The 27611-nt window shown below is 42.7% G+C and overlaps 1 protein-coding gene across 1 annotated transcript; it reads right to left on the bottom strand.

The window, feature by feature from the left end:
- Nucleotides 1-632: 632 nt before the first annotated feature.
- tnpo2b (transportin 2b) lies at nucleotides 633-22876 on the bottom strand. Its single transcript, XM_072657186.1, has 25 exons — nucleotides 22644-22876; nucleotides 20097-20196; nucleotides 18668-18743; nucleotides 17689-17838; nucleotides 16848-16954; nucleotides 16605-16738; nucleotides 15443-15524; nucleotides 15156-15278; nucleotides 14763-14881; nucleotides 13759-13819; nucleotides 13392-13563; nucleotides 12490-12642; nucleotides 11782-12007; nucleotides 11450-11621; nucleotides 10694-10780; nucleotides 6054-6161; nucleotides 5730-5888; nucleotides 5000-5087; nucleotides 4606-4704; nucleotides 3308-3403; nucleotides 3067-3142; nucleotides 2870-2969; nucleotides 2707-2781; nucleotides 1559-1707; nucleotides 633-756 (listed from the first exon to the last, which is right to left on the bottom strand). Exons 2-24 carry the CDS (start codon nucleotides 20193-20195, stop codon nucleotides 1600-1602), a joined length of 2670 nt encoding a protein of 889 aa, XP_072513287.1. The 5' UTR covers nucleotide 20196; nucleotides 22644-22876; the 3' UTR covers nucleotides 633-756; nucleotides 1559-1599.
- Nucleotides 22877-27611: the final 4735 nt, after the last annotated feature.

Genomic DNA, 27611 nt, shown 5'->3' with positions numbered 1-27611 from the left:
CTGCGGTCTGTCGAGGTGCTATGATCCGAAGTTCGGTGCTAAATCAATCGGAAAGAAATCACGGAACTAAACGAAAGACAGAGTTAACCGTTACGCTGTTTGTTCTTGTTCTGGAAGTCTTATTTTTATCTTACGAAGAATTAAAGAAAGAAAAAGCAAAAAGAAAAGCTATCCGTTCCAACTATCTGAGTCTCAGTGTTCACGTATGATTATGCTATCGCCAGAGCAGCGCCATCTGCTGTCTGTTCATAGTTATTGCGAATGAATCTGTCAAGAGTCTATCATTTTTTTAATGCCTGGGACTGACTGGAGTTTAACGTTGTTTGTTGGTTGTTTTTGTTTTTTTTGTTTTTTTCTTTTTGTCGTTTTACAGTTCGCTGTCTAGCGTCCCTCCCTACCGTACAGCCTCTTATCTTACTATTCCCAGATATTACACCTGCAGCCTCCCTTTTAACCTACTACCTCCCTCCCGCTCTCCTTCTCTTTCGATTTCCTCTCTCATTACTCTACCTGTCGTTTATCCCTAAAAGTTTTTCTTTTTTTAGGTTTGTTTCCCCGTGATTGGGTGCATTCCACAGTTAACTAGAGGAGTCCCCTCCCCCCTCCCTCCCTCCCACCCACCCTTATGGACACACACAGGGCGTGGGGTCTGTCCGTCAGGCGGAGCGGCCAATCGCGTCCCTCTCCCCCATGATCAGGGCAGTGCAATACACAGATGGATGAGTTCCCCCCCGGTTAACCCTCCTAAAGATTCAGCTGGAAGAAAAAAAAGAGAGAATAAATAAATAAATAATGTATGCAAGTAAATCCAACATTGGGCTGAGACCTAATTAAAGAACATAGAGCTGTGACAGTCACTCATGTAAGCAGAAGCCTGAGACTCTTAAGGCTGTTCAAATTTCCCCCGAATTTCCAAGTCGGCACCCAGGACCGAATCTGGGCTCGTTTAGGGGAGGTGCTAATTATCGCTGGTCTGCTTTCATATAGAAGAATTCTGCACAAACTGTGGATGCTTGCATTTCTATAAAACAGTAGGATCGAGATTTATCAGTGTATTGGTTTTCCTTATATTCCTTTGATGCAAACACTCAAGCAGTGAAGAACCGAGCTTTCTGAAGTCATGGCATTTCACAGAGCAGGAACAGCTCTGCAAGCGAGGAGCCCTTCTCGTAGGGGAAGATGCTGCGCCAGGAGCAGATAGCTTCCACACATGCAGCAATGGAAGCATGACTCTGGCAAAGCAGCATGGCTCAGGATTACAGCTCGAGACCCCCAGGCCACAGTTTAAGCATTTGAGGAGAAGTGTAAAGGGTAATAATAATATTAGGGTCTAGATTTCACCTTAATGATGAATATTAACTGTAGCCAGCGAGTAAAGCTGCATAACCTTCTTATACGTGCAGCATGAGTCAGTCTTGGGTAATCAACAGTGGAGAGGAGGAACCAGCCCTTATTCTACATCAAGCATATGGTGCAACTGCGTCACCCTTATGGCGCAAGATCACAATCCTATGAATCCCACCACTGTAACACTCTGGTAGTGGTCAATGTGACTCACCTGACAGCGCATGATTGTGCTGTGTGTGCGGGAGGGTGGGGCTACACGCCATAGCATGCGGAGAGGCGTTCCTTCAGGATGGGTGGGAACTGCTCAGAGAACTGCTGCCAATTCTCCTCTCCCACCTGGTCCTTAAAACCATGCAGGATCTAGACACACACACACACACACACACACACACACACACACACACAATTGAGATGAATACGTTAGCATCTTATTACCTTTCTTATTACCACAAGCAAAATATGCATCTAGGACTATATGTTCATGTTTTAAATCAGGCTAATCAATCTTCATTTAGGCCCCACCCACACATCTGCATATTTTTAAGAAACAGATTTCCCTCCCTCCATATTTGACAATATTTCCATCCCGGTTAGAGTGCTGGGATATTGATAACAGGGTTGTGGGTTCGATTCCCGGGCTCAGCAAGCTGCCACTGTTGGGCCCTTGAGCAAGGCCCTTTACCCTCTCGGCGCTGGAGTTGGCTGCCCACCGCTCTGGGTGTGTGTGTGTACTCACTGCCCCTAACACGTGTGTGTGTGAGTGTGTGTTCACTACCAGATGGGTTAAATGCGGAGGACACATTTCGCTGTACAGTGTACACTGTACAGTGACAAATACGTGCACCTTTAAAATTTAACTGCAAGGTATATAATGTGTATATAGTATGTGTGTAAATGCAAATATGTATTTCTATTTTGGTACTGAGGGACGATGCACCCAAGTTTTTCCACTCACCTCTACATTTGATTGGCTGGTTCTCGTGACATCACAAGAATTATGAACTCAAAACATCAACACACTACAAACGAAGTTATTTAAAGTTATAATAACTATTTTTAAGTTAAATAAAATAAAAATCATAAAGGTAGTCAATCTAAAGTCTTCCACACCTCATCAGACCTGGGTTCGCCTTGTATTTTGAGCAGAGCGCAAATTTAACCTGAGCTTGAGGTTTACTGGCACCCTCACCGCAACGCTTTCTGCAGAGCAGAGCTGCACTTTGCACTGCTCATGTGACTCATCCAATGTGTGGTAGCCTTTGGACTAGAGTAAATATTTAGTCACTGTGCTCCACACTGGTCCACACTGACAGCATTACCCAGTAAGTGTATACAGCTGTGACTGCGCTGGTTCCTAACCTTGTAGAACATGTCTCTCAGATCATCTTTAGGACTGACCCAGGAAGCCACAGCATCACAGAAGAAGATGAAGTCCTTAAAAGGAGAGAGAACCAATGAGTAGTGCAACAACACTTAGAAGGAGGGCAGAGAGACAGAGACTGAGAGAGAGAGAGGCCCTCACCTGCACCACTCCTCCAGGATTCACACCAATCATCACACAGATGCCTCTGAAGGCCGAATCTTTCTCTTCGTTGTCTCGGATGTTCCTCAATGACGTGCACCTACACAGATAAACACAGCAGGCGGCATTAGCGCTTACTGACATCAGCTGATATTTTTAAACATGGCAGGAAACAAGTGGTCGTCAGGGAAACTCACCAGGGCCTGATAAACTGCTGCAACATCGGGGCAACTTCCTGCGGACACACGTAGCCCAGCCGACCAATCGTGATGGCTGCAGTCAAAAAGAGAGAGGAGTCAAAACCTTAATTTGAGATAGTAATACTACCATCCATATTCGGTGTAAATCTCTCACACACACACACACACACACACACACACACACACACTAAACAGTAACTTTAAACACTTTAAAACCTAAAGGGTAAAGGTGTAATACCCGTGTTCTCCAGAAGGGTTTTTGGAGTGTTGGGTCTGTTGATGATCTCCACCAGATGAGGAAGAACCAGAGCCACGTATGGCTGCATCTCCACACCTGAATGAGCAAAAAAACCAAAAACATAGGTTTGTTAAATAGAAGCACTAAAAGCTAGTTGATTACTAATAGCGCCCCCATTAGCAAAAAGTGTAATGACCATTTCTAATAGCAAGAATTTTACCGCCAGATCCACTAACCTCCACTTAAAAACAGATATATTAATATACTCTAGATAGGTAAATAAAAACCAGGTATGTATATCCTAAAACCTCATTCTCATAAACACTAGCATATCAGGGTTTGCCATTTTAGCAATCCACTGAACAGCAACCATTATTATTACTAGCAATTATTCCCCTCCTCACACAAAGTTCACAATATCGAAATGAAGAGACACAGGAATCACAATACACTAACATTTTCTCTATACCTCTATATTCTCTATATTTCTCTATCATTTACTTTTATTTATTAGAGGTGTAATTGGTGCAAAACGTGGTTTGAGGGCATCTGGAATCACAGATCTGATCATTTTTCAAAAGAACAACAACAAAAAAAAAAGAAATAAGGGACAAATGCGAGGCTCAAGTTTTTTTTGTATGGGTGTTGCTGCTTCATTTGCACTAGGGACTTATTTTGACAACTTTGTCAAGTTCACATGTGGCTTGAACTGTGGGGGCCTATTTATACAGATCACAGTTTAACCATGGTCGTTACACCACTAGTATTTTACACATTTTAATTTAGACACATTAAATAAAAAATACATTTAACAGTGTAAAGATCTTTGGGTCAAATACATACATCAATATTGTCTAGAACAGGGAGGTAAAGATTTAAAAGTGAGCTTTCTGGTTAATTGCAGTATTAAGAAAATTGGCGCAGGTCTAATTTGATGACTTTAGTTACGATGTTTTGTGAAAAAGTATAACGTTAAGGTGACGCACTGCTACACTGACACTTCTTTTTTTTTTTTTTTTTTTAGCACTGTAGACAAATTAGACATTTGTCCATAATGCGGATTCCTGTCAATTTGGTCAATTCCTACATTAAATGGCAATATTAGTGAATGCATGTGAAAAAATAATAAACAATGACATCTGCCAAGAATTCCCAAATGAGTGAATCACTGCTCTCACACTTAGGGTTCACAGTAAAGAATACTCAGTATTCTAAAATACTGAAGATCTTCGAATAGTACATCTATATAAAGACACAAGTCTTTTATATATGAAGAGAAGGGCTAACTGATAGCTCACCCATCTGCATGCAGATCTCTCCAATGGCCCATGTAGCGTTATTACACACAGAGATAAACTCAGGGTTCAGGTTCGTCCCCAAAATCGGCATGAACTCCGCTGCAGACAGACAGACATATACAAAACACATACACTTAAAAGAGGGCTCAAAGAGTGTGTCCAGAAATACTGAGTCATGGAGTTAGTGTTTGACTCAGAATCTGATCAGCATACTAGCCAGCATTAATCAATAAAACACACAACGGTGTATTATTCCTTACTGAGGAAAACGTCCTACAAAACCAGTACACATTCTACAAGGCAACAACTTTAGCCCTTACATCATCAATGCAGTGGTTCCCACTATGAGCAGGAAGAACGTGTCCCTGGAATCAGATCGTAAGTGTGTTCTTACCGATGCAGGGTTTGACGTGAGGAAAGCAGGCTTTGGTCAGGTCTCCCAGCAACGCAAAAGAGCTCTGCCTCACCTCTGGCATTGTGTCCTGAAAAGGAAAACACTTACTTATGAAACCTGCATCTCTGACAAGAGCAATACATTTTACATTATATGGACAAAAGTATTGGGACACCTGCTCATTCGTTATCAAAAAGAGGAGCACTGCTGTGAGGATTACGTTGCGTCCAGTGAGGAGTGTCTTAGTGAGGTCAGAATGTTGGATGATCACCACCCCACCTCATCATCCCCAACCCAAAAGTATTAACATGTAAGAACACAGTTCTTCCACTGCTCAACAGCTCAATGCTGCTGAGGGGGGGTCTTTATACCCCTCTAGCCCACGTCTGGAAATTAGGCAGCATGGTGCCAATAGGTTCATAATGTGTATCTGGCTGTACTTCTCTGTTAATTTGCACATCTGTGTCAGCAATGGGTGCAAATGAAAGTAGTTGAATGCATTTATTAGAAGGGGTGTCCACAAATATTTGGACATATATGCCATGTCCCAATTCAGGGGTTGCATCCTTCAAATGACAAAGGTGTAGTCTTTAACAACCTTTCCTTCTTCCGTAAAGTTGCTATTTTGGAGATACAAGGTTTTGTGTGAAAGCATCAATAACTGACCTACAGTCAGTTCCCTGCTCTGAAAATGTCCAAAAAACAAATGCGCGCGCACACACACACAAACCTGCATGCACTGGAAGAGGAGAGTCATGATGTTGCTACGGGCAACCAGCTGGTCCACGTGTCCACCGAGGCCCTCGGCCAATCCGCTCAGCAGGTCCAGAGCCACAATCATGAAGTCCTTATCCGGAGCCTCGTACTGGTCTGGCTGCTGGCTGTACATCTACATGCAGTGCAGAAGAGTCAGCTTCTCAGTCTTATCCTTGGGTTTAATTGTTGTGTGTGTGTGTGTGTGTGTGTGTGCCTCAGTGTTTAGAAAGTAGAGCTGTCCCGTGTTCAAACTGAAGTTGTGCTTAGTTAACTCTTTAGCTAACGAGCTTGTTCTCACCATGGCCTGAGCAAGCGTCTTCTGCACCAGTGTGACACAGCGCTGATACACAGGCTCACAGTAGGGCAGGAAACCACTCTGCAGAGCTGTTGCAACCGAGGACAAACACTGCAGAGAAAGAGAGACAAAAAAAATGCTGGATTAATACATACAGCTTGTCTAGTCCCTGTAGAGGAGGAGAAGTACTGCCAATAGAATAGGACTCCCTGGAGCAGATAAACAACATGAGCCTATTGGCACCATGCTGCCTAATACCAGGTGTAGGGTATAGAGGGGTATAAAGACCCCCAGCATTGAGAAGCTGTGGAGCAGTGGAAGAGCTGTGTTCTCTGGAATGATGGATGATGCCCAATCCAACACTTTTGTGATATTAATATTAGATTAGAATTATAACACTAATAACGTTCCTGTGTGTTCATCATTAGAACATCTCCAAAGTTCTCCTCTCTCATGGAGTCTTGTATTATTTAGAGTTCTCCTCAGATCAACACCTGGTTTGGTGGTAAATCAGGTGAGCTGCTGCTGCTGCTGCTGCTGCTGATGGAGGTGAACACATCCTCCACGCTGTGCTGGCTGGACTGGGGGGCATCCAGGAGAAACCTGGAGGAACCGAGCTCTGTTCTTCAGACTAGCTCACCGACAAGATCTCACTACTTTCTTTCTTCAGAATGAGAAGCTCTCGTTTCTCCTTTTTCACTGGATTTATGTTTATATTTATTTATTAAATATAAAAATTAAATTAAATGTAAAAAAAAAAAAAAAAACACACGCACACAGTTTCACAGACTGCAGCAACTTCCTTTTCCAGGCCCTGAACCCATAGTTGCCATAGAAACAGGCCGTCAGCGAAGGTGGCTAGATTGAAACACAGGAAGCGTTCTTAAAATACTTTCTTGTAAAGTGCCAGATCTTCGCAGCTGTGTGACGCTGGCCTTTAGCTCTGCGAAAATGAGACCTTTGCTGTGGGCGGGGAGGTTAAAAATAACCAACAACTGTCATCTGCCATGAACGGCTCCTCTAGAACTGCGTCTGTCCTGTGCTGACACCTACAGGTCCCGTAGTGAAATACCCCTTATTTTGTAAACGCTTAGTGAAGTTTTCCAATTAGGCTACGTACACTCAGCATAGCCTCAGCATGCATGGTTTTAATGGAGATGAGAGGACAGCAATACATGATAAACATTTACATAAATAATTACATTTATAATATATGAGAATTACATTAAGAGCAAAGTGTCTTTTTAAAGCCGTTACTGTGCAATTAGTATATATATAATTAGTAGATATATTACAGTCTATATATATATATATATATATATTATTGCAGATTAGTCTGAGAACCAGCGGCGTGTAGTAACAGCCCTAGATAAGACAGACACCATTTAGCTTTGTAAGCAACGTGTAATAAAGTGTGGCAGGACGAGAGGCAGAGTCGCCGCTTTCCCTGCCAGTTCAGGACCCCTCCTGCTAGCTAGAGAAAGGCGACCAGGTGAAGGAGAGTAAGTGGAGATCAAGAGAGTAGCACAAAGGTCAGGAACTTGCTTTAAAAGATACAGGGAGCGATTATAGAGACGACGACCATTACTACTACTACTACTACTACTAGAGACAACCACTACTACTACTAGAGACAACTACTACTACTACATGCAATTACTACTACTAGAGACGACCACTACTACTACTAGACTACTACTACTAGAGACGACCACTACTACTACTAGACTACTACTACTAGAGACGACTACTACATGCAATTACTACTACTATTAGAGACGACTACTAGAGACGACCACTACTACTACTACTATTAGAGACGACTACTACTAGAGACGACCACTACTACTACTACTATTAGAGACTACTACTAGAGACAACCACTACTACTACTAGAAACGACCACTACTACTACTACTAGAGACGACTACTACTAGAGACAACTACTACTACTACATGCAATTACTACTACTAGAGACGACCACTACTACTACTACACTCCTACTACTAGAGACGACTACTACTAGAGACGACCACTACTACTAGAGACAACTACTACTACTACATGCAATTACTACTACTAGAGACGACCACTACTACTACTAGACTACTACTACTAGAGACGACCACTACTACTACTACTAGAGACAACTACTACATGCAATTACTACTACTATTAGAGACAACTACTACTAGAGACAACCACTACTACTACTACTACTACTAGAAACGACCACTACTACTACTACTAGAGACAACTACTACTACTACTACTAGAAACGACCACTACTACTACTACTAGAGACAACTACTACTACTACTACTACTAGAGACGACCACTACTACTACTACTACTACTACTAGAAACGACCACTACTACTACTACTACTAGAGACAACTACTACTACTACTACTAGAAACGACCACTACTACTACTACTACTAGAGACAACTACTACTACTACTACTACTACTACTAGAGACGACCACTACTACTACTAGACGACTACTACTAGACGACCACTACTACTACTACTAGAGACAACTACTACTACATGCAATTACTACTACTAGAGATGACCACTACTACTACTACTATTAGAGACGACTACTACTAGAGACGACCACTACTACTACTATTAGAGACGACTACTACTAGAGACAACCACTACTACTACTAGAGACGACCACTACTACTACTACTACTAGAGACGACCACTACTACTACTACTACTACTACTAGAGACAACCACTACTACTACTACTACTAGAGACGACCACTACTACTACTACTACTACTACTACTAGAGACAACCACTACTACTACTACTACTAGAGACGACCACTACTAGAGACGACCACTACTACTACTACTACTACTAGAGACGACCACTACTAGAGACGACCACTACTAGAGACGACCACTACTAGAGACGACCACTACTACTACTAGAGACGAGACGACCACTACTACTACTAGAGACGACCACTACTAGAGACAACCACTACTACTACTACTACTAGAGACAACCACTACTACTACTAGAGACAACCACTACTAGAGACAACCACTACTAGAGACAACCACTACTACCACTTCTACTACTAGAGACGACTACTACTACTACTAGAGACGACTACTACTACTACTACTACTAGAGACAACCACTACTAGAGACAACCACTACTACCACTTCTACTACTAGAGACGACTACTACTACTACTAGAGACGACTACTACTACTACTACTACTACTACTACTACTACTAGAGACGACTACTACTACTAGAAACGACTACTACTAGAGACAACCACTACTACTACTAGATGCAATTACTACTACTAGAGACAACTACTACTACTACTAGAGACAACTACTACTACATGCAATTACTACTACTAGAGATGACCACTACTACTACTACTATTAGAGACGACTACTACTAGAGACGACCACTACTACTACTATTAGAGACGACTACTACTAGAGACAACCACTACTACTACTAGAGACGACCACTACTACTACTACTACTAGAGACGACCACTACTACTACTACTACTACTACTAGAGACAACCACTACTACTACTACTACTAGAGACAACCACTACTACTACTAGAGACGACCACTACTACTACTAGAGACGACCACTACTACTACTACTACTACTACTACTAGAGACAACCACTACTACTACTACTAGAGACGACCACTACTAGAGACGACCACTACTACTACTACTACTACTAGAGACGACCACTACTAGAGACGACCACTACTAGAGACGACCACTACTACTACTAGAGACGAGACGACCACTACTACTACTAGAGACGACCACTACTAGAGACAACCACTACTACTACTACTACTAGAGACAACCACTACTACTACTAGAGACAACCACTACTAGAGACAACCACTACTAGAGACAACCACTACTACCACTTCTACTACTAGAGACGACTACTACTACTACTAGAGACGACTACTACTACTACTACTACTAGAGACAACCACTACTAGAGACAACCACTACTACCACTTCTACTACTAGAGACGACTACTACTACTACTAGAGACGACTACTACTACTACTACTACTACTACTACTACTACTACTACTAGAGACGACTACTACTACTAGAAACGACTACTACTAGAGACAACCACTACTACTACTAGATGCAATTACTACTACTAGAGACAACTACTACTACTACTAGATGCAATTACTACTACTAGAGACGACTACTACTACTACTAGACTACTACTACTAGAGACGACTACTACTACTAGAGACAACTATTACTACTACTAGATGCAATTACTACTACTAGAGACAACTACTACAGGCAACTACTACACCACTACGAGAGACAACTAATACTCGAGACAACGACAACTACTACTACTAGAGACTGTGTGCCAGTGCTTTAACGTTTTGTAAGACTTGTCTGGTGGCATCACACCGTGGTCAGCATGAGTGTCCGAGCCCTTCTGAGGTTGCCAAGTCATGCGACTCAGCCTCTCTCTGGGTTGAGATCACAGAAAGCTGTCTGATGACTGGTAGTTGGCCAGCTGTGTTTATAGAGGCGGCGTGCAGCTGTGCTCAAACACAGCCCAGTTTGTATCTCACCTCCAGCAAGGGGAAAAGATCTTTATCCTCATCCTTCAGCTCATTCCATTTCTGAATCAGAGGAGGCATCAGCTTCTGAATGTACTCCTATATACAGACAACGCAGACAGACATTATTATTTTCATCCGAAATATAAAAAAAAAAAAGACAGTAATTAAGATCATTCTTTAAGATTACATTAACAGAATCATTAACTGCTACTGAGAACTAGCTAAACAACAAAGCAAGAAACCATTAAAACACATCTAAATACACACAATAATCAGCCAGAACATTAGTACAACCGCCCTAACAGACATGACCATGCCAGGCATGGACTCCACAAGACCTCTGAAGGCATCCTGTGGCATCTAGCCCCAAGACATTAGCAGCAGAACCTTTTAGTTCTGCAAGTTGCAAGTTGCAAGCAGAACCTCCATGAATCGCATCAATGAGCTCGGGTCCTCATGACACCACTTTTGGTAGATACAGAGCACTACATACAGGGAACACCCCACAAGACTTGCCTTATGTTCCGACCCAGTCATCTAGAACAGTTTGGCTCTTGTCAAAAGTGGGTGAGATGTCAGAGTGCCCATTTCTCCTCACCACCCCTTGACAGATCCCACTGTCGATGAAGATAGTCAAGGTGCCTGACTTTACCTAATGCTAATGTTATGGCTGATTGGTGTACAACCATCTATACACCCTAGTCTACTAACTTCCACCGTATATTTATATCGACACAAAATAATTAGGGCAGCTGTTGGTGTTACCGGCTGATTGAGATGGTGTCCAACAGAGTCGGCGAGAGTTCCAATGGCGTCATAGAGGATGAGCAGGTTCTTGTGCTGGTACTTTCCAAAGGCAAACACCAGCGTGTCCAAAATGAAGCTCAGGTATGGAACCAGCTCCGTACAGGCCTCCTCCTCCAGAGTGGCAAACGCACTGCAATGGGAAATGACCAGAGGAATGAATGAATGAAGAGAAACGAGCAGGGAAAGGCTACTGCAATGACACCTTCCTGAATTCCAGACTGCATTGAAACCGACCCAACATGGCTCAACATAAACACACGGCTTCTGCTAGATCTTCAGAGCACTCATACCTGCATGCAGCCTCCTGCACCCTCTTGTTACCGTCGAGGATGCGTTTGAGAAGTTCGGTCATGAGTGGTTTGAGGTGGGCGTCGGGTGGCTGGCTGACCACCCAGTGGGCGTAGCGGCTGAGCGTCCAGCAGGCAATGGAGCGAACCAGAGCCTTCTTATCACAGAGACACTGGATCAGGTGAGGGATCAACTCCGGCAGGTACTGAACCATACCTTGCATACAGCCTAGAGAGCGCGCAAGAAAGAGACCAAAAGACTGTCATGAGCCCAGTTTTCCACGTCCAGGTAGAAGTCCTGCAGTAACGGACAAGTTTAACAGGGCCAACACGCCTGAAAAGGTCTGAAAAGGTCTCAGGAAACCCCTCAAGTTCAGAAGGCTGCAACATGATGTTTAAAGGGTGGAGGGGGGCATTCTAGAGCTAGGCAAGTAGAGAAAACCTTCTACTTACATCCTAGAACAATGTGAATAGAAAAGTACACTGTAGAACCCTTTTCTGAGCATATCGAGGGTATTGTTAGGGCTTAAAGATTTAAAGTTTCATTACACTGTCATTAGACTGGTTTCTAACATCCTCCAACATTGTTCCCATTCAATTAACTGTTATCCAGGTTGAACTGATTCCTATAGGAGGTATAAATCTTTAAATCAAACAACAGAGAAGCTTTAGAGTGAGCAGACCGTGTGTGTATGTGTGTTAAATACACACCCTCGGCGATAGCTCCCAAGACCAGAATGCCCGACTCTTTAATGACCCAGTCTGGGTGGAACAGAAGCCCCTTCAGCAGAGGCAGCAGGTGGGGCAGGAGCTCATCTCGAAACACGTTAGCCAGGACGTCCAGCGCCGCTGCCGAACATTTACCTAAAACACACACACAACAAAAAGAGCAAGTCACACACCAACATTCAACTTCCATACAATTTCCTCCCTTACCCCAAACGTGTCTAAACTACTGTTGGTGTGAGGAACCTGAAAGCAGCGTTATGTAGCAGCTCTACCTTAAAATAGCAGCTTCAGGATCATGCTGATGCTCCACTGACTGTAACAGGAAGAATGGGGTCTCAGTCATTCCCAGTCATTTGGTGGAGCTGCATTACGAGACCTCTCTCTCTGCGCAATCCAATCCTGTAGTATTACTCTACCGCCTCAGTCCACATGCTTCTTTACCTTTAGATGCTGCTTCTGGAGCTCTGTCTAGAAATGCATGTGTACAGCTGTCCATGGGGGGTTGCTCAAAGGGTGATTTGTATTTACTGCAGTTTAGTAAAAATGAATTAACCTCCCAAACTGTAGGGGGAGCCCAAGAGCAAAAACACACCAATTCTCCATAGGGCTGCTTTAAGCACTGTATAGTTGTAATTAAGCCAAGCCTAGAATGCACTACAGTGCATCCACAGAAAGGAAGAGACAGTCCCTGACCCTGAAATGAGCAAAATTTTTAAATATCGTCCTCATTTTTGAACATCGCAATCCACCTCATTAACGTTATACCGTCCATCCCTACTCTGGAAGTGGGAAAGGAGAGTGCCTGGTCTTCTGAGCAGCGACAGAACCCTTAAATACCATCATTAGATACAACGCTGGCAATGTAAAGTTCCCTCATCACTCACGCAGGTTCCAGTCACTCAAAGTGTCGTCATCGTCGTCTTCGTCATCATCAATGTCCTCTCCCTCCTCTCCCTCTCCACCCTCGTGCTGTAGGGTGACGGTGCGGGATTTGTGGAAACGAGGCTTAATGTCCTGCTCGCTGTCCGGAATAGTGTCATCTTCTTCTACATCACCCTGCAGAGAGAGAGCGAAAGCGAGAGAGTTGGAGCATGAATGAAGAAGAGAGGAATTAATGAAGCATAAAATACAGAAAAAGGATCAAACTAAAAAAAGGTAAAAAAGGAGGAATAAAATAATAATAATAATAATAATAATCACAGAAAGCACAAAAGATACGGGATGAAGCAAAGTAGTGTAAAGCCGATCTACCTTCAGCAGAATGATGTCGATCTCAGAGTACTTCATACCGTTCACCAGGATCGGGATGAGCCTACAGAGAGAGACACATCAAAACACAACTACTGTACAGAACAACAGATACCATCTAGAATCAAAGACAAACTGTAAAAATATAGGAGACACTATTCTATAGTATAGTGAACAAAATCGACGAACTGCAATGTGGGCAGGGCCGGATTTTCATTTGGGGCACCCCCCCATACTACCACCTCAGCACTAGATGCTTCATCATTCAATAGGAAGAGAGATATTGTGCAATACGCTCAAGCGCCCGGGCCTTTATCCACCACCCAAGCGCCGCATATCTGCATTTGCCAAACAGTGGCAGCAGCCAACAGCAGAGATTGATTAACCTAGTATTGGTAAACCAACTATGAATAGAAATATATATATATAATATATATATAAAAATGCTTTTATCTGGGAAATACCATTTTGTTTTATTATTCAATTTTATTATTAAAATATGTATTTTTTATCATTATATCTTGGTGCTCTTGGGGTCACCTGGTGGCGTTGGGGCCGCGTAATTCGAGTATGCCTTTGGCCGGCTCTGAATGTGGGCATGCACAATAGTCACATCGGAGGATGTGACTACTGTGTTGTTTCCATGAGCGATCTACCAGAGGCAGATTATATCTGCCCAGTATCATTTAATATACTCCAAACTTTATTACACAGAGAACAATGTTGTGTGTATCAGAAAACAATACATAAATAAATAAAAATAAATAAAAATAATAATAATAATAAAAAGACTCTTGCAATGTCTCTTTTTTCAATATCATGGAGCCCGAGACTCATTTTGAGGACATTTGGTATATCTGGAGAATCTACTTTCTAGTGATCTGGAACCCCATCAGAATGACTCATATCAAATGGTGATATATTGATTATTCTGCCATATTAAGAATGAACTATCCAGCTCTGTGAGCGATCAGGAAGGGAGTTTTGGGATGGGGCACAGCACTCACTGGACCAGGTGTCCTGACAGAGCCTCTTTGCAAATTGGCTGTTCCGCCAGAGTGAGCCAGAACTCGCACGCCTCCAGAGCCACGTTCTCATCTGGGTCCTGTGTGCGCTGGAGCATGTACTGTGTGGGTGAAGGAGAAATGTAGAAAGAGGAGAAAAGAGGTCACGTCAGATCCACAAAACACAACAGCACCATTTCACCTGTGCTCATATCTGATGATGCCCTGTGTGTGTGTGTGTGCGTGTGTGTGCTTAACGTCTATAACATGCGTTATAACGTTCATCAGATCTACACAACCCTCCCAACACTGTAATACACTGCAGGAAGCACAGGGAGCATCATGTTAATGCTCTATAAAGTTCCTGTGAATGCGGCATGGGCTACCCTCTCTCACCTGGATGATGCTGTGCATGTGGGGGATGAGACGATCTATGCGGACCTCCAGCAGCATTACCAGCGCCCTGCACACGTTCTTCCTCACCTCAGAGTCTTCATCACCCGCCAGCGCAAACAAAGACTGATTTAAAAAAAAATTTAAAAAAATAAAGTTTAGCTTTTTATTCCCAAAATAAACAAAGCCAGCAATGCTGTAATTACCTTATTAGCAATGACTGGCTTAACTATCCCCCAAAATACACCCAAGACCTCCAGAGCAGGAGGAATTTTAAAAGTGGACCTCACCTCTATGAAGGTGTCGATGTTGTCCATCAGAGCCTGAGCCCGACCTATGATGAACTGATTCACACATGCTATAGCATGGGACCTGTACCACAGAGGGGTAGAGAGTGCGTTAGGCCTCATGTGCAGTTTAACACCACCATATTTAATTCCTGAAATGTCCATTTTCACCAAAGGCATCGCAACAATCTATTAAGCCATTAATCTTTATACTAGTAGAACACCTTCAAAGACACCCAATGCTTCTGAAAATCAGACCCATGTGGACAAAATAAGATCAATAATCAGCAAAAAAAAACGTGCTACAATAACTGGACTACAATTACCAGAGGCAGTGTAATATAGTCTGTTATGGGGTGGGTGATAAGCGTAGTAAAAATATTATCACTATATTTAAAGATATTTTCATAACTTGTATTGCGATATTCTGAAATAGACCAACGCACCAGCTGCTGCAGATTTTTTTTAACTGTCCAAATACTACCCCATACATAGTAAAGCGTTTATTTGTTGCACTCCATCTAATTAAATAGGACTAATTACACTCCTTGTAGTGAACTGTGGAGTCAGCTGGTTTTTAAGCACTGAGGATAACACAATATACAATTTACAGCTTTTAGTGTGGCGGGTCCAAAAACGTGGCATCCTTTTACATCCCTGTGCTAATACATCTCTCCTTATGCAAGGCATAAAATCTCTTCCATACTGTCTTTTTTCCACACTTAATCTCAAACATGTTTGCATATCTTTATTTTATAATATTTTAAATATTTCCCTGATTTTATCCTTGATAAATCCATTTTTACTGAATTTCTTTACAAATATTTATTTAATTTCCTCTGTGATTCTCTTTTCACAAAAGTAGTAGTAGTAGTACCACCACTGTGTATCATACAACATAATATTGTCAAATAACCTCTAATCTGTAATGAAATAGAAAATATGTGGTATTTGACTGGCTGACTGGTTCAGGATAAAGAATGTATGAAATGACCCCGTATCAACCATCGAAGGCAGCCTTGACTGAAAGGTCATAGCCCAGACGTTCATGTCAAAGTAACGCTACAGAAACCAGTCAGTCACAAAAACATAAGCAGCTTTACTTATTCCATTTGCTACACAGCTGGACAGACGGACAGATGGACAGGAGGAGAGGACATCACACCTGATCTTTGGGCTGCAGTGTTTAAAGAATTGTAGGAATTTGGGGATCATGATGTTTAGAGGACGATTCAGAGCATCACTGTCCAACAGCTCAGAGGAGTCCTCACAGATTTTCTGCAAAGCACCGAACGAACCCTACAAACACACACACACACACAGAAACATTATCAGTCATAGGCATCATGCCCCACACTCATGCAGGGGATGAGTGAAATCCCAGTAAAACGAGAGCAGACAGTGTTACCTCGCAGGTGTTGTAGTCCTCAGAGTTGAGCAGGTTGCAGAGTTGAGGCAGCAGCTCAGGCCACGTCTGCAACTCTCCTTTAGATGCTATAGTGGTGATCAGAATACCTACACACACACACACACACACACACACACATGTTTGAGTACATCAGCTTTTCCCCCCTTCTCCTGTAAAAGTTGCCATTTTGGAGATACAAGTTATTAGTCCTACAGTGCAGATGTAATATGGGGGGCAGGGCTACAGAAACTGACAAGGCTTCTGCCAAGTTCTGCCAATGAAAGGCATTGGGAGCTTCATCAAGTCTCGCAGAGGGCAGCCACAAACTAGTCGAGACAAACGAGTATCTTGGTGAATTTAAGGCTTAATTGAACATCTTACATTTAACCCTTTCACAAGTACGATCTGGCTCGGTCACAGTCCACTTAGAGTGGGTTTTTATGGTGCAAGCACCTCCACATTTCAAGAATCAGGGGGCGAGAGCTGTGCAGACAAGAACCGATCAGGAGTCCTGCAGTATTTTTGTTGTTTTTATACAGTGGTGACTGTCCTGACTGTCACTGCTGCAGTATTTAAAGTGAAACAATAAATCCTGGTAAGAAGCTGGTGAATATTTCTTAGTTTAGGTGCAGTATTAGAAATTTGACCAGTTCAGAGACAACTTCTAGCCAAGTCACTACGCTGCTGCTGAACAACCAGTAGTTCAGTGCATCTTTCTGGGCTCATCACATTAGACATATAAATAAAAAAAAAATAAAAAAAATAAAATAAAATAAAAAAACTGCTTTGTGTTGCAACCCTGTTAGGAAACCATGTAATCGATGATCGCTTGCTCACTAACCAATGGTGGCGCGGATGAGGGGTGACGGGTCTCCGATGTTGTTGAGACACTCCCGCTTGATGAAGTCAGCCACGGCAGGAGGAAAGTTCTGATAGTGCGCTTTCACATTGTTCTTCAGGATCAAACCACTGAGAGAGCGAGTAGGCTCGTCTAGACAGAGAGACAGAGAGAGAGACAGACAGACAGACACAGTGAGAGAGAGAGAGACACACACAGTCAGACACACAGACAGAGAGAGAAAAAGGTAAGAGATGATTTTATATCTGTAGCAGTGTCTGTCTCTACCTGGTCCTTATAGTGTGCTGCTGTTTTATGCTGCTGGATGCTAAATTTCCTTCTGGATCAATAAAGTATCCATCCACCCACCCACCCAGCCACCCATCCAGCTACTCACCCATCCAGCTACTCACCCATCCAGCTACTCACCCACCCAGCTACTCACCCACCCAGCTACTCACCCACCCAGCTACTCACCCACCCATCCAGCCATCCAGCTAAACCCCCATCCAGCCATCCAGCTACTCACCCACCCATCCAGCTACTCACCCACCCATTCACCCATCCAGCTACTCACCCACCCATTCACCCATCCAGCTACCCTCCCACCCATTCACCCATCCAGCTACCCACCCACCCATTCACCCATCCAGCTACCCACCCATCCATCCAGCCACCCATTCACCCAGCTACCCATCCAGCCACCCAGCTACCCATCCAGCCACCCAGCTACCCATTCACCCATCCATCCAGCTGCCCACCCATCCATCCAGCTACCCACCCATCCATCCAGCTACCCACCCTATCCATCCATGCACCTTACTCCCTGTCTGGGAAACTGCCACTTTCACTTCATATCATTGAAAAATCTGTTTTTGATTTCTTTGAGTGGTAAATAAATGGTGTATTCATTGACAACACTGAAGAAAATGAGCTACCTTTATAATGAGGGTGTTTCTTATAATGTAGGAATTAACCTTACCTTCAGATTTGAGACTTGTGAGGACAAAGATGAGGTAATTGTTGAAGTCAGGGAACTGATTGAGCTGCTCCAGTTTCTGTTAGAACTGCTAAGGAAATCACTGATAGACAATCTGAACACCCAAAAAACCCTCAACCAAATAAAACACAGCAAGATACAGCATATAGGTACGGGAACAGCGTTTTATATGTAGAATAAGAGACAACATACTCAGTTATTCAATGGCAATTTGTTAACCACCAGGATGTCCATGTGTTGTGATGGCTGCCAACTAAAATGCTTGATTTTGGAGCAGCATGTTATAAAAAGAAACGCAGCAGCAAAAGTCTGATAGTGTTTTAACAGTTTAAGATGTAGCTTAGTTCATCTGGACATGAATTATGCCTCTGAACAGAGAACAGGCAATTGACAAATTCTCAAAAAGCTTATAATACTGTTTTAAAGACTCAAAAACTTAGATAATAAAAACCAGCTACAACAATAAAACATATGAAATACATACAGATACAGTTTCATTTTATAATATGAACAGGCACCAGTCAGACCAGGAGACCGTTTCGAGAGCTAGAAACAAGAAAATAAATCGAGCTCCCATAAGGACTCATCAGAAAGACGACAGACGTCCGTTCAAACACACAGAAACGGGAAAAATACAAACGATAGTTGCGGAGGTTTAACTCCGATATCTGCACACTAACCCTGCACTTACACTGGCAGCGACTCGACAAGACAAAGCAGCCGGTGGTCATTCATTTTCATAGAAAGCCGGCGATTTCCAGTGACAGGTGGCAGCGCAAATGCTGGCACTGCCTGCAAAGTGGGCGGAGTCAGAGATGTGAACAGGGCAGCGCAGGCTTCAACTCCACCACAGTGAAACGGTGGCCCATATTTGGTTCCTACATACACTAAATGCCCAAAAGTTTGTGGACACCACTTCTAATGAATCCATTCAGCGACTTTTAGGTTGCACCCATTGCTGACACAGATGTGCAAATGCACACGCATACACAGCTTGTCTAGATCCTGTAGAGAAGAAGTACTGCCAATAGAATAGGACTCTCTGGAGCAGTTTAACAACATGAACCTATTGGCACCATGCTGCCTAATAATGCCAGGCGGGCGTGGGCTAGAGGGGTGTGAAGCCTCCTCCAGCGTTGATCTCTGGAATGATGAAAGCCTTCTTCCCTGGACAGTAGAGACAGTTCATCCAACAATACTGTGTCCCCATACTTTTGTCCATACAGTGTATCACTCTAAAAGTATGGCATGATAATACTACACTAGCCTCGTAGCTCCAGTGTAGAACCAAATACGTCTAAGAGGGTAAGAGGGGGAACCTGTACATGAGCTTCCTCCTCCTCCTCCTCCTCCCTCACTGTTGTTCCTCCCATGCTGTCGCACCCTTCACCTGCGTATTCCCCAAGGATACTTCTTGCACAGCTCTCTGTGTGGCCGTGTCTGGAGACTGGGAGTCCTTCAGCAGCAGGAGCACCTGCTGGAGACCCTGCTCATCCGGCTGCCACTCCATCCTACACACACATACACACAAACACGCACCACGGGACGACAGAAGAACGAGGACACACACACAGACACACACACACGTACGTACACACGTGGAAAAATAAAACAGACAGGCGGAAACACACAGAGGACGAATGAGTGCGCTACACAGATACTCTACTCGAAATGATCAGCATGACTCTAGCGATGCAACAGGAAACATGCCCCAGGAAAACCCGGGAAGAACACACTGACAGCTCTAGCTACTGCTGCTGGCCGCTAACGTAACCGACTAGGCAACGGGATGGTGAAGGAAAAGGAAATAATAAATAAAACACACACACTGCAATGGCATACGCTGCACATCAGAACCGGGTACTGCGAGAAGAGAGGACGATGAGAAGCAGGTGAGGCTCTGGCTTCTTCTCAAGAAGGTTTGGGGGGGGGCGATAGATTTCCTATACTAATAAAGGCCTTAATGTCTAAAAAAAATAGCCCGGCCCGTTTTATTAGGGCTGTCCGGTGAAAGAATTAACCCTGCGGTGATTTAGGGTGGCCCAACATCGCATTGTGCGGTGTTTCCGTCAGTCCTTGTGTATGTACTCAACTTCCCAGACTCCTCTCCGGCCAATCAGGACTAGGCCTGAACGCCAGAGTTTTGGAACGTGCCCCTGAAGCTCATCAGCTGTGCTGCTTAAGCTCTCCCCACAGCACGACTCCGACCTTCCCCTGTTTATCTCCTGCGAGTTTGTTGCTCCGGCCTTTTTCCGATTTAGCCTCAGCCCTTCTGTCATGGTTACCACAGCTCCGGGTTTGACCCTCGCCTGTCTGATTTTGGATCAGCACCTTTCATATTGGATCAAACGTTCATAATCTAGTAAAAGTGACGGCCGTATCGGTCTCGTCCCAAACAGCGGGAGTGAGTTTCGCCCTCGCTGCACGCAAAGCGAGTGTTTTTGCCTTGTGTGGTTTAGAGAGGACCTGAGTGGGCTAACAGTATGCCTAACCGCACCAAACACTTTCTCTGATGGTGCTCAGGGGGGATCCGCTCCGAGGGGATCCACTCCGGGGGGATCCGCTCCGGGGGGGATCCGCTCCGGGGGGAGAGTTGGGTGCAGTTGGGCATATTGTTAGCCCACTCACGACCTCTGCTTTCATAACCTAGAGAGCCGGATCCACCCTGAGGGATCCACCCTGGGGGATCCACCCTGGGGGATCCACCCTGGGGGATCCACCCTGGGGGATCCACTCCGGCTCTTCAGGGTACGAGTATAGTAACAAGCAACATTAACCCTACTTTAACTACGGCATAGCAACACGTTACATTACTGCTATGGGTCCGTTGGCTTGGCAACAAGTATCACTACCATTGTGGCGATGCTGTCTTAGCAGCAAGTAATGTTGGCATACCAACAAGTTACATTACTGCTAAAGTCTCGATGGCTTAGCAACGAGTAAAGTTACTACCACCGTGATGGCTTAGCAACAACTAATGTTGGCATTGCGACAAGTCACATTACTGCTAAAGTCAAGATGGCTTGGCAACAAGTAACACTACCATCACGGCGATGCTGTCTTAACAGCAAGTAATGCTGGCATAGCAACGAGTTACATTACTGCTATGGTGATGTCGGCTTAGCAACAAGTACTGTTACTGCTTTTAGCAACAAGTAAAGCTGCAACAGTAACAATTAACATTAACCCCACCTTAACTAAGGTTAACTACGGTAAGGTTGGCTTAGCAACAAGTAAAGTTGGCATAGCAACCAGTAACGTCAACCCTACGGTGATATTGGCTTACATTACTGCTACGGTGACGTTCACTTAGCAACAAGTAACGTTACCACCACAGTGATGTTGCCCGGCTTAGCAACAAGGTTCAGCGTTACAGCAGCTAAATGTTGCTACGGTAACGTGCCATGCCAGCGTAGCATCACGTATTGCACTAAGGTAGCGCTAGCATAGCAACAAGTATTGTTAGTGTCAGGTTAGCTTAGCAACAAGTATGTAGCTATTAGCTAGCTAGCTGGCGCTAGCTATCGGGGGGGGGGAAGGGGTGATCCTCCCGGGCAGGCGGTCACTGTTAGCACTGGCTAGCCACGCTTCTCAGGGCAGGTCCGGCCGCGGGCGGGTGTAGGGGTCAGCAGATAGACGGGGACGGGGTCAGCCGTCGTCGTTTTTGCGTAAGCGGCCTCATTCCGCCTTTAGCTAAAGCGGCTAAGCTGCGGTTTCACGTCCCTGCAGCGCAAATGTGCCAAAACAAACCCAGGCGATAGTGCTGCGACGCCGAGCTAGGGACACAACTGGACACGGAGCGACAAGGACACGGGAGAGACACGCCGGGACACCTTGAATCGCACTGGTCGGCCTTCCTGTGTAAGGAGGAGCGCCGGGGGAGCGCCGGGGGAGCGCCGGGGCAGCGCTAGCGGGGCGACGGCTAACACGTTGAAAGTGCCGCCAAAGCGCCTCTTACCTGCTGCGGTCAGCGCGCCGAGTTTCCTCCTTTTTCGTCTTCTTTTCAGCCTCTTTCGCCTGGTATGTCCCGCCCTATCGGCGGATGTCGGACTGCAGGTTAAAGCTATGGCGGTTTGAGATACGCTGGGGTGCCTTTGTGCAGCGTTTTGGGCTTTTCCCCGGTTAATCTGAGGGGTTTGTTATTCTCTGCCCGGCGCCTCCTCGTTTCCGCCGCGGGGATTTGAACTCGTTCGGCCGCCGTAGCTGCGTGACTCGACTTCCCGCGCAGCCGCCGAGCAAAACGCTTCTGTTTTTTCTGAAGAAAATAAAAACAAAACAAATAATTTATTACTATTATTATTACTATTATTATTACTATTATTTATTTATTTCGTTTGTTTATGTAGGTTAAACTCAAGGTGCCGAAGGTTTACCTGGTAGTTGTCTTTATTAAGTTATGGCCGCACGATGATACACACTGAGGGCACAAGATAATATATTGAGGGCACAAGATAATATATTGAGGGCACAAGATAATATATTGAGGGCACAAGATTTAGGCCATGAAAAAATATATTGAGGCCACAAGATAATATATTGAAGGCACAAGATAATATATTGAGATAATATATTGAGGGCATAAGATTTAGGCCATGAAAAAATATATTGAGTGCACAAGATAATATAGCCTATTTGGGACATGAAAAAATATATTGAGGCCACAAGATCATATAATGAGAGCACAAGATAATAAAGCCTATTTAGGCCATGGAAAATATAGTGAGGGCACAAGATAATATAGCCTATTTAGGCCATGAAAAAATATATTGAGGCCACAAGATAATATAGCCTATTTAGGCAATGAAAAAATATATTGAGGCCACAAGATAATATATTTAGGGCACAAAATAATATAGCCTATGTAGGCCATGAAAAAATATATTGAGGGCACAAGATAATATATTCAGGGCACAAGATAATAAAGCCTATTTAGGCAATGAAAAAATATATTGAGGCCACAAGATAATATATTTAGGGCACAAAATAATATAGCCTATGTAGGCCATGAAAAAATATATTGAGGCCACAATATATATATTGAGGGCACAAGATAATATATTCAGGGCACAAAATAATATAGCCTATGTAGGCCATGAAAAAATATATTGAGGGCACAAGATAATATATTTAGGGCACAAGATAATAAAGCCTATTTAGGCCATGAAAAATTTATTGAGGGCACAAGATAATATATTTAGGGCACAAGATAATAAAGCCTATTTAGGCCATGAAAAATTTATTGAGGGCACAAGATAATATATTCAGGGCACAAAATAATATAGCCTATGTAGGCCATGAAAAAATATATTGAGGCCACAAGATAATATAGCCTATTTAGGCCATGAAAAATATATTGAGGCCACAAGATAATATATTGAAGCCTCAAGATGATATAGATATAATAAATATATGGATGTCACAATATAATATATTAAGGCTACTAAAAAATAAAGGTCATAAAGTAATATATTGCAAAAAACATTTAATATGTCAGGTCAAGAGGCTTTTTTATGCCATTAGATAATATAATGAGGTACAATATATTGAGTCCATTTTTTATGAATGCCACAATATAATATATTGCTGCTGTCCAATGAAAAACATTGAGTTTCCTCCATCCTTTGAACCCTATAGCTGCTCTGTACACTGTGTCAATATTTCTGGATGAATGGACCAATAGAAATGCTCTAAAGTGACTTCAAAATCTTTCTACACTGACGTCCGTTGAAAGTTCAGAAGGTTTTTTCCTCCTCCCGTAAACTTGCTGTTTTGGAGATTCATGGACAGTGACGATATTGAGGTCATAAAGTAATATAATAATTCTTTATTGAGGCATTTAGCATTATTACATTTACTCAAGATAACATATTAATGGCACGGTATATTGAGGCCACAAGATAAATAATCCAAGCAATGAGACAGCGATATGATATGGGGATCACAAGGTCGTATAGATAATATATTGAAGCCAAATATAATCTTACATATAATAAAAAACATTATTTTATCTTGTGGCCTTAAGATATTATTTTGTGGGCACTAGAAATGCTTTTGCTCCTTTTATTTCTGCCTGTTTCTGTTTTTGGTTTTTTTGTACATCATTAATAAAAGCTATATTCCAGCAACTCCAGTTATTTGATTGATTAGCAATGACACAGGTCCCAGCTCATGAGTTACCAACCCTACTCTGACCAGCAGATGGAGACAAAGGGGCATAATCAGAACCCTGGAGTTCCACCAATGGAGTTCATGATTATTTAATTGTAATTGTAATTGTATTAATTTATTTATTTTATTTAAATAAACTTTACTTATTTAATTATTTAATAATTAAAATTTTATTTGTACAACAATTACTCCAATTTTTCGATTCCACGAATGAGAGCCAAGACCCCTAATAACTGCCACCTCGATCAAACCCTGCACCCTTCTTCTAATCGAGCTGTTTCAGCACAGCAAGCTCTTCCCATTTCTACCAGCTCTTCTTAAAGGGGAATTCCACTAAGCTTTCAGGAAGTCTGAGCCTCAGCAGAGAGACGTGAACACTCATTTAGAGCGGGGTTTGGTGGGAAATGATTCACTGAGGAGAAACTTACTGAATCTTACTGATTTCTCTACAGTGGTGGTGATGGGAACCAGGCGCTGCCATGGCTACGACACAAATATAGCTGTTTCTTTACCATCCAAACCCATCGGTGAAGCTCCACCACCAGAATGTGTCTTCTGGGGTTTCTATGTAACGATAATGATGATGTTAAAATAGTATCAAATATCAAAAATAATTAAAAAAACATATTACAGAACTACTTTGCCGAACAACACCCTGCATGTGTCCTTCCACCATTAACGCATAAGAAATATATTTTAGGCAAAACCCCTCTAACCTATGATAAAACAGCGTCTCAGACGTCTGGCTCTTTTCACCACCACTGTGAATAACAGTGACCGAACCACTCTGAATGGAAATCAATGGAAAATCCCTCTTCATATCCTCAAGTGCACAGGTAAGTCACAATGACCTCTTTTTTAAAGTACTGACCTGAACTCATGCATTTCTCGGCCTGCAGGCAGGCGTCCGGCCCTTTAAGACTGATTAGTCATACGGGCGTTGGCCTTGGATGGTAGGCAAAGTCCTTTTCCAGGAGAATGGAGCAATCCTGACTGTTGTTTATCACTCAAAGATCAAACCTGTGTAGACACTCATACTAATATATAACACAGGGACAAAAGTATTGGGACACCTGCTCATTCATTTAGTTCGTTTCTTTAGAAATCAAGAGTATTAAAAAGAGTTTCTCCTGCTTTTGTTGGAGTAACCGTCTCTACTGTGCAGATAAGAAGGCTTTCTACTAGCTGGTGTGGAGGATTTGATTGCACTCAGTGGCAAGGTTGAGATGTTTGATGATCTCCAACCAACCTCATTCCCAACTCATCCCATTAAAAGAAGTAGATGGAGCTCCACCATCCATTATTCCAGAGAACACAGTTCCTCCACTGCTCCACAGCTTCTCAATGTTGGGGGGCTTTATTTATACCCCTCTAGGCCACGCCTGGCATTAGGCAGCATGGTGGTAATAAGGCCAAGACATTCACCCAAGACATTTTAGTGTCTATGGTTGTTTTAGGCTACAAGGCTAATGTGCCTACTTGCTAGCATGGGGCAAACTGCATAGCTCCATAAATCATCCCGAACACACCTCAAAACATGTCAGGTTGCTAATGGATCACACATCACAACTATATAATAAAAAAAACATGATTTGCAAAATCAAACCTTTATTTTATTTGAGTACCACACAGCCAATTAACACATTCTCATTAACACACAGCATTTGCATAATATTTTAATAAGTTAAACAGCACTGCATTTCACCTCACATGCCTCCCAACATTAAACACGACAATATTAACACTACTGCCTCACATAAGAGCCAAAGAAAATATACAGTGGAGCTCTACTGTCCCGCAGAACTTCACCCCAACCCCAAACCTGTCACCTCACTCAGCTAACCAAGCCCCTCTAAAGACCACCACTGACTGGAGCACATGTGGACGATTACAGGTGGGTCAACATGGGTCCAGTTTATCACTGCAATTCAGGAGGATCTTAGATTTTTAGATGAGATGTTAGAATCAATAATAATTCATTTGAATATTATTTAATAAAGGGAGCACTTATTTTCGACTGCAATAAAATTTATGTATAATTTTTTAAACGTAAATATATTTTTTTATTTTTTCACAACCGTACTTTTATGCATTATGTTTAGTACTTTTATGCTTTTATTTATAGTTTAGTATGATTCTGAATCGTATAAACATAGCTCATTCAAATAGTGGTGAAATCTGAGACTTCATGATTCACTGAATCATTTTCCAATGAATGGGATTGTAGGTGAATTAAATCGAATCATAATCTAATTGAATCGCAAATTCCTGCTTTTCAAATGTAAAAATATTGTCTATATGACTTACTGTATATATTTTACTATTGAACTTTGTGCATTGAAAGTACTTTTAGTATTTTTTAGTATGATTCTGAATCGTACGAACGTAGCTGATTCAAATAGAGGTGAAATCTGAGACTTCATGATTCACTGAATCATTTTTCAATGTATGGAACTGTAGTTTAATTAAATCGATGAATCATAATAAATAATAATTGTTGTAATGACTTACTGTCTATATATTTTATGTATTTTAAGATATGTTTTATATTTTAGGATATTTTAGTATCCTTCTGAATCATTTAATATAGCTGATTCAAATAGAGGTGAAATCCGAGACTTCATGATTCACTGAATCATTTTTCAATGAATGGAACTGTAGTTTAATTAAATCGATGAATCATAATAAATAATACTTGTTGTAATGACTTACTGTATATATATTTTATGTATTTTAAGATGTTTTGTATTTTAGGATA

The sequence above is a fragment of the Salminus brasiliensis genome, chromosome 15, assembly GCF_030463535.1.
Source record: "Salminus brasiliensis chromosome 15, fSalBra1.hap2, whole genome shotgun sequence".
Taxonomy (NCBI): domain Eukaryota; kingdom Metazoa; phylum Chordata; class Actinopteri; order Characiformes; family Bryconidae; genus Salminus; species Salminus brasiliensis.
This window is presented reverse-complemented; position numbering and strand designations above follow the sequence as displayed.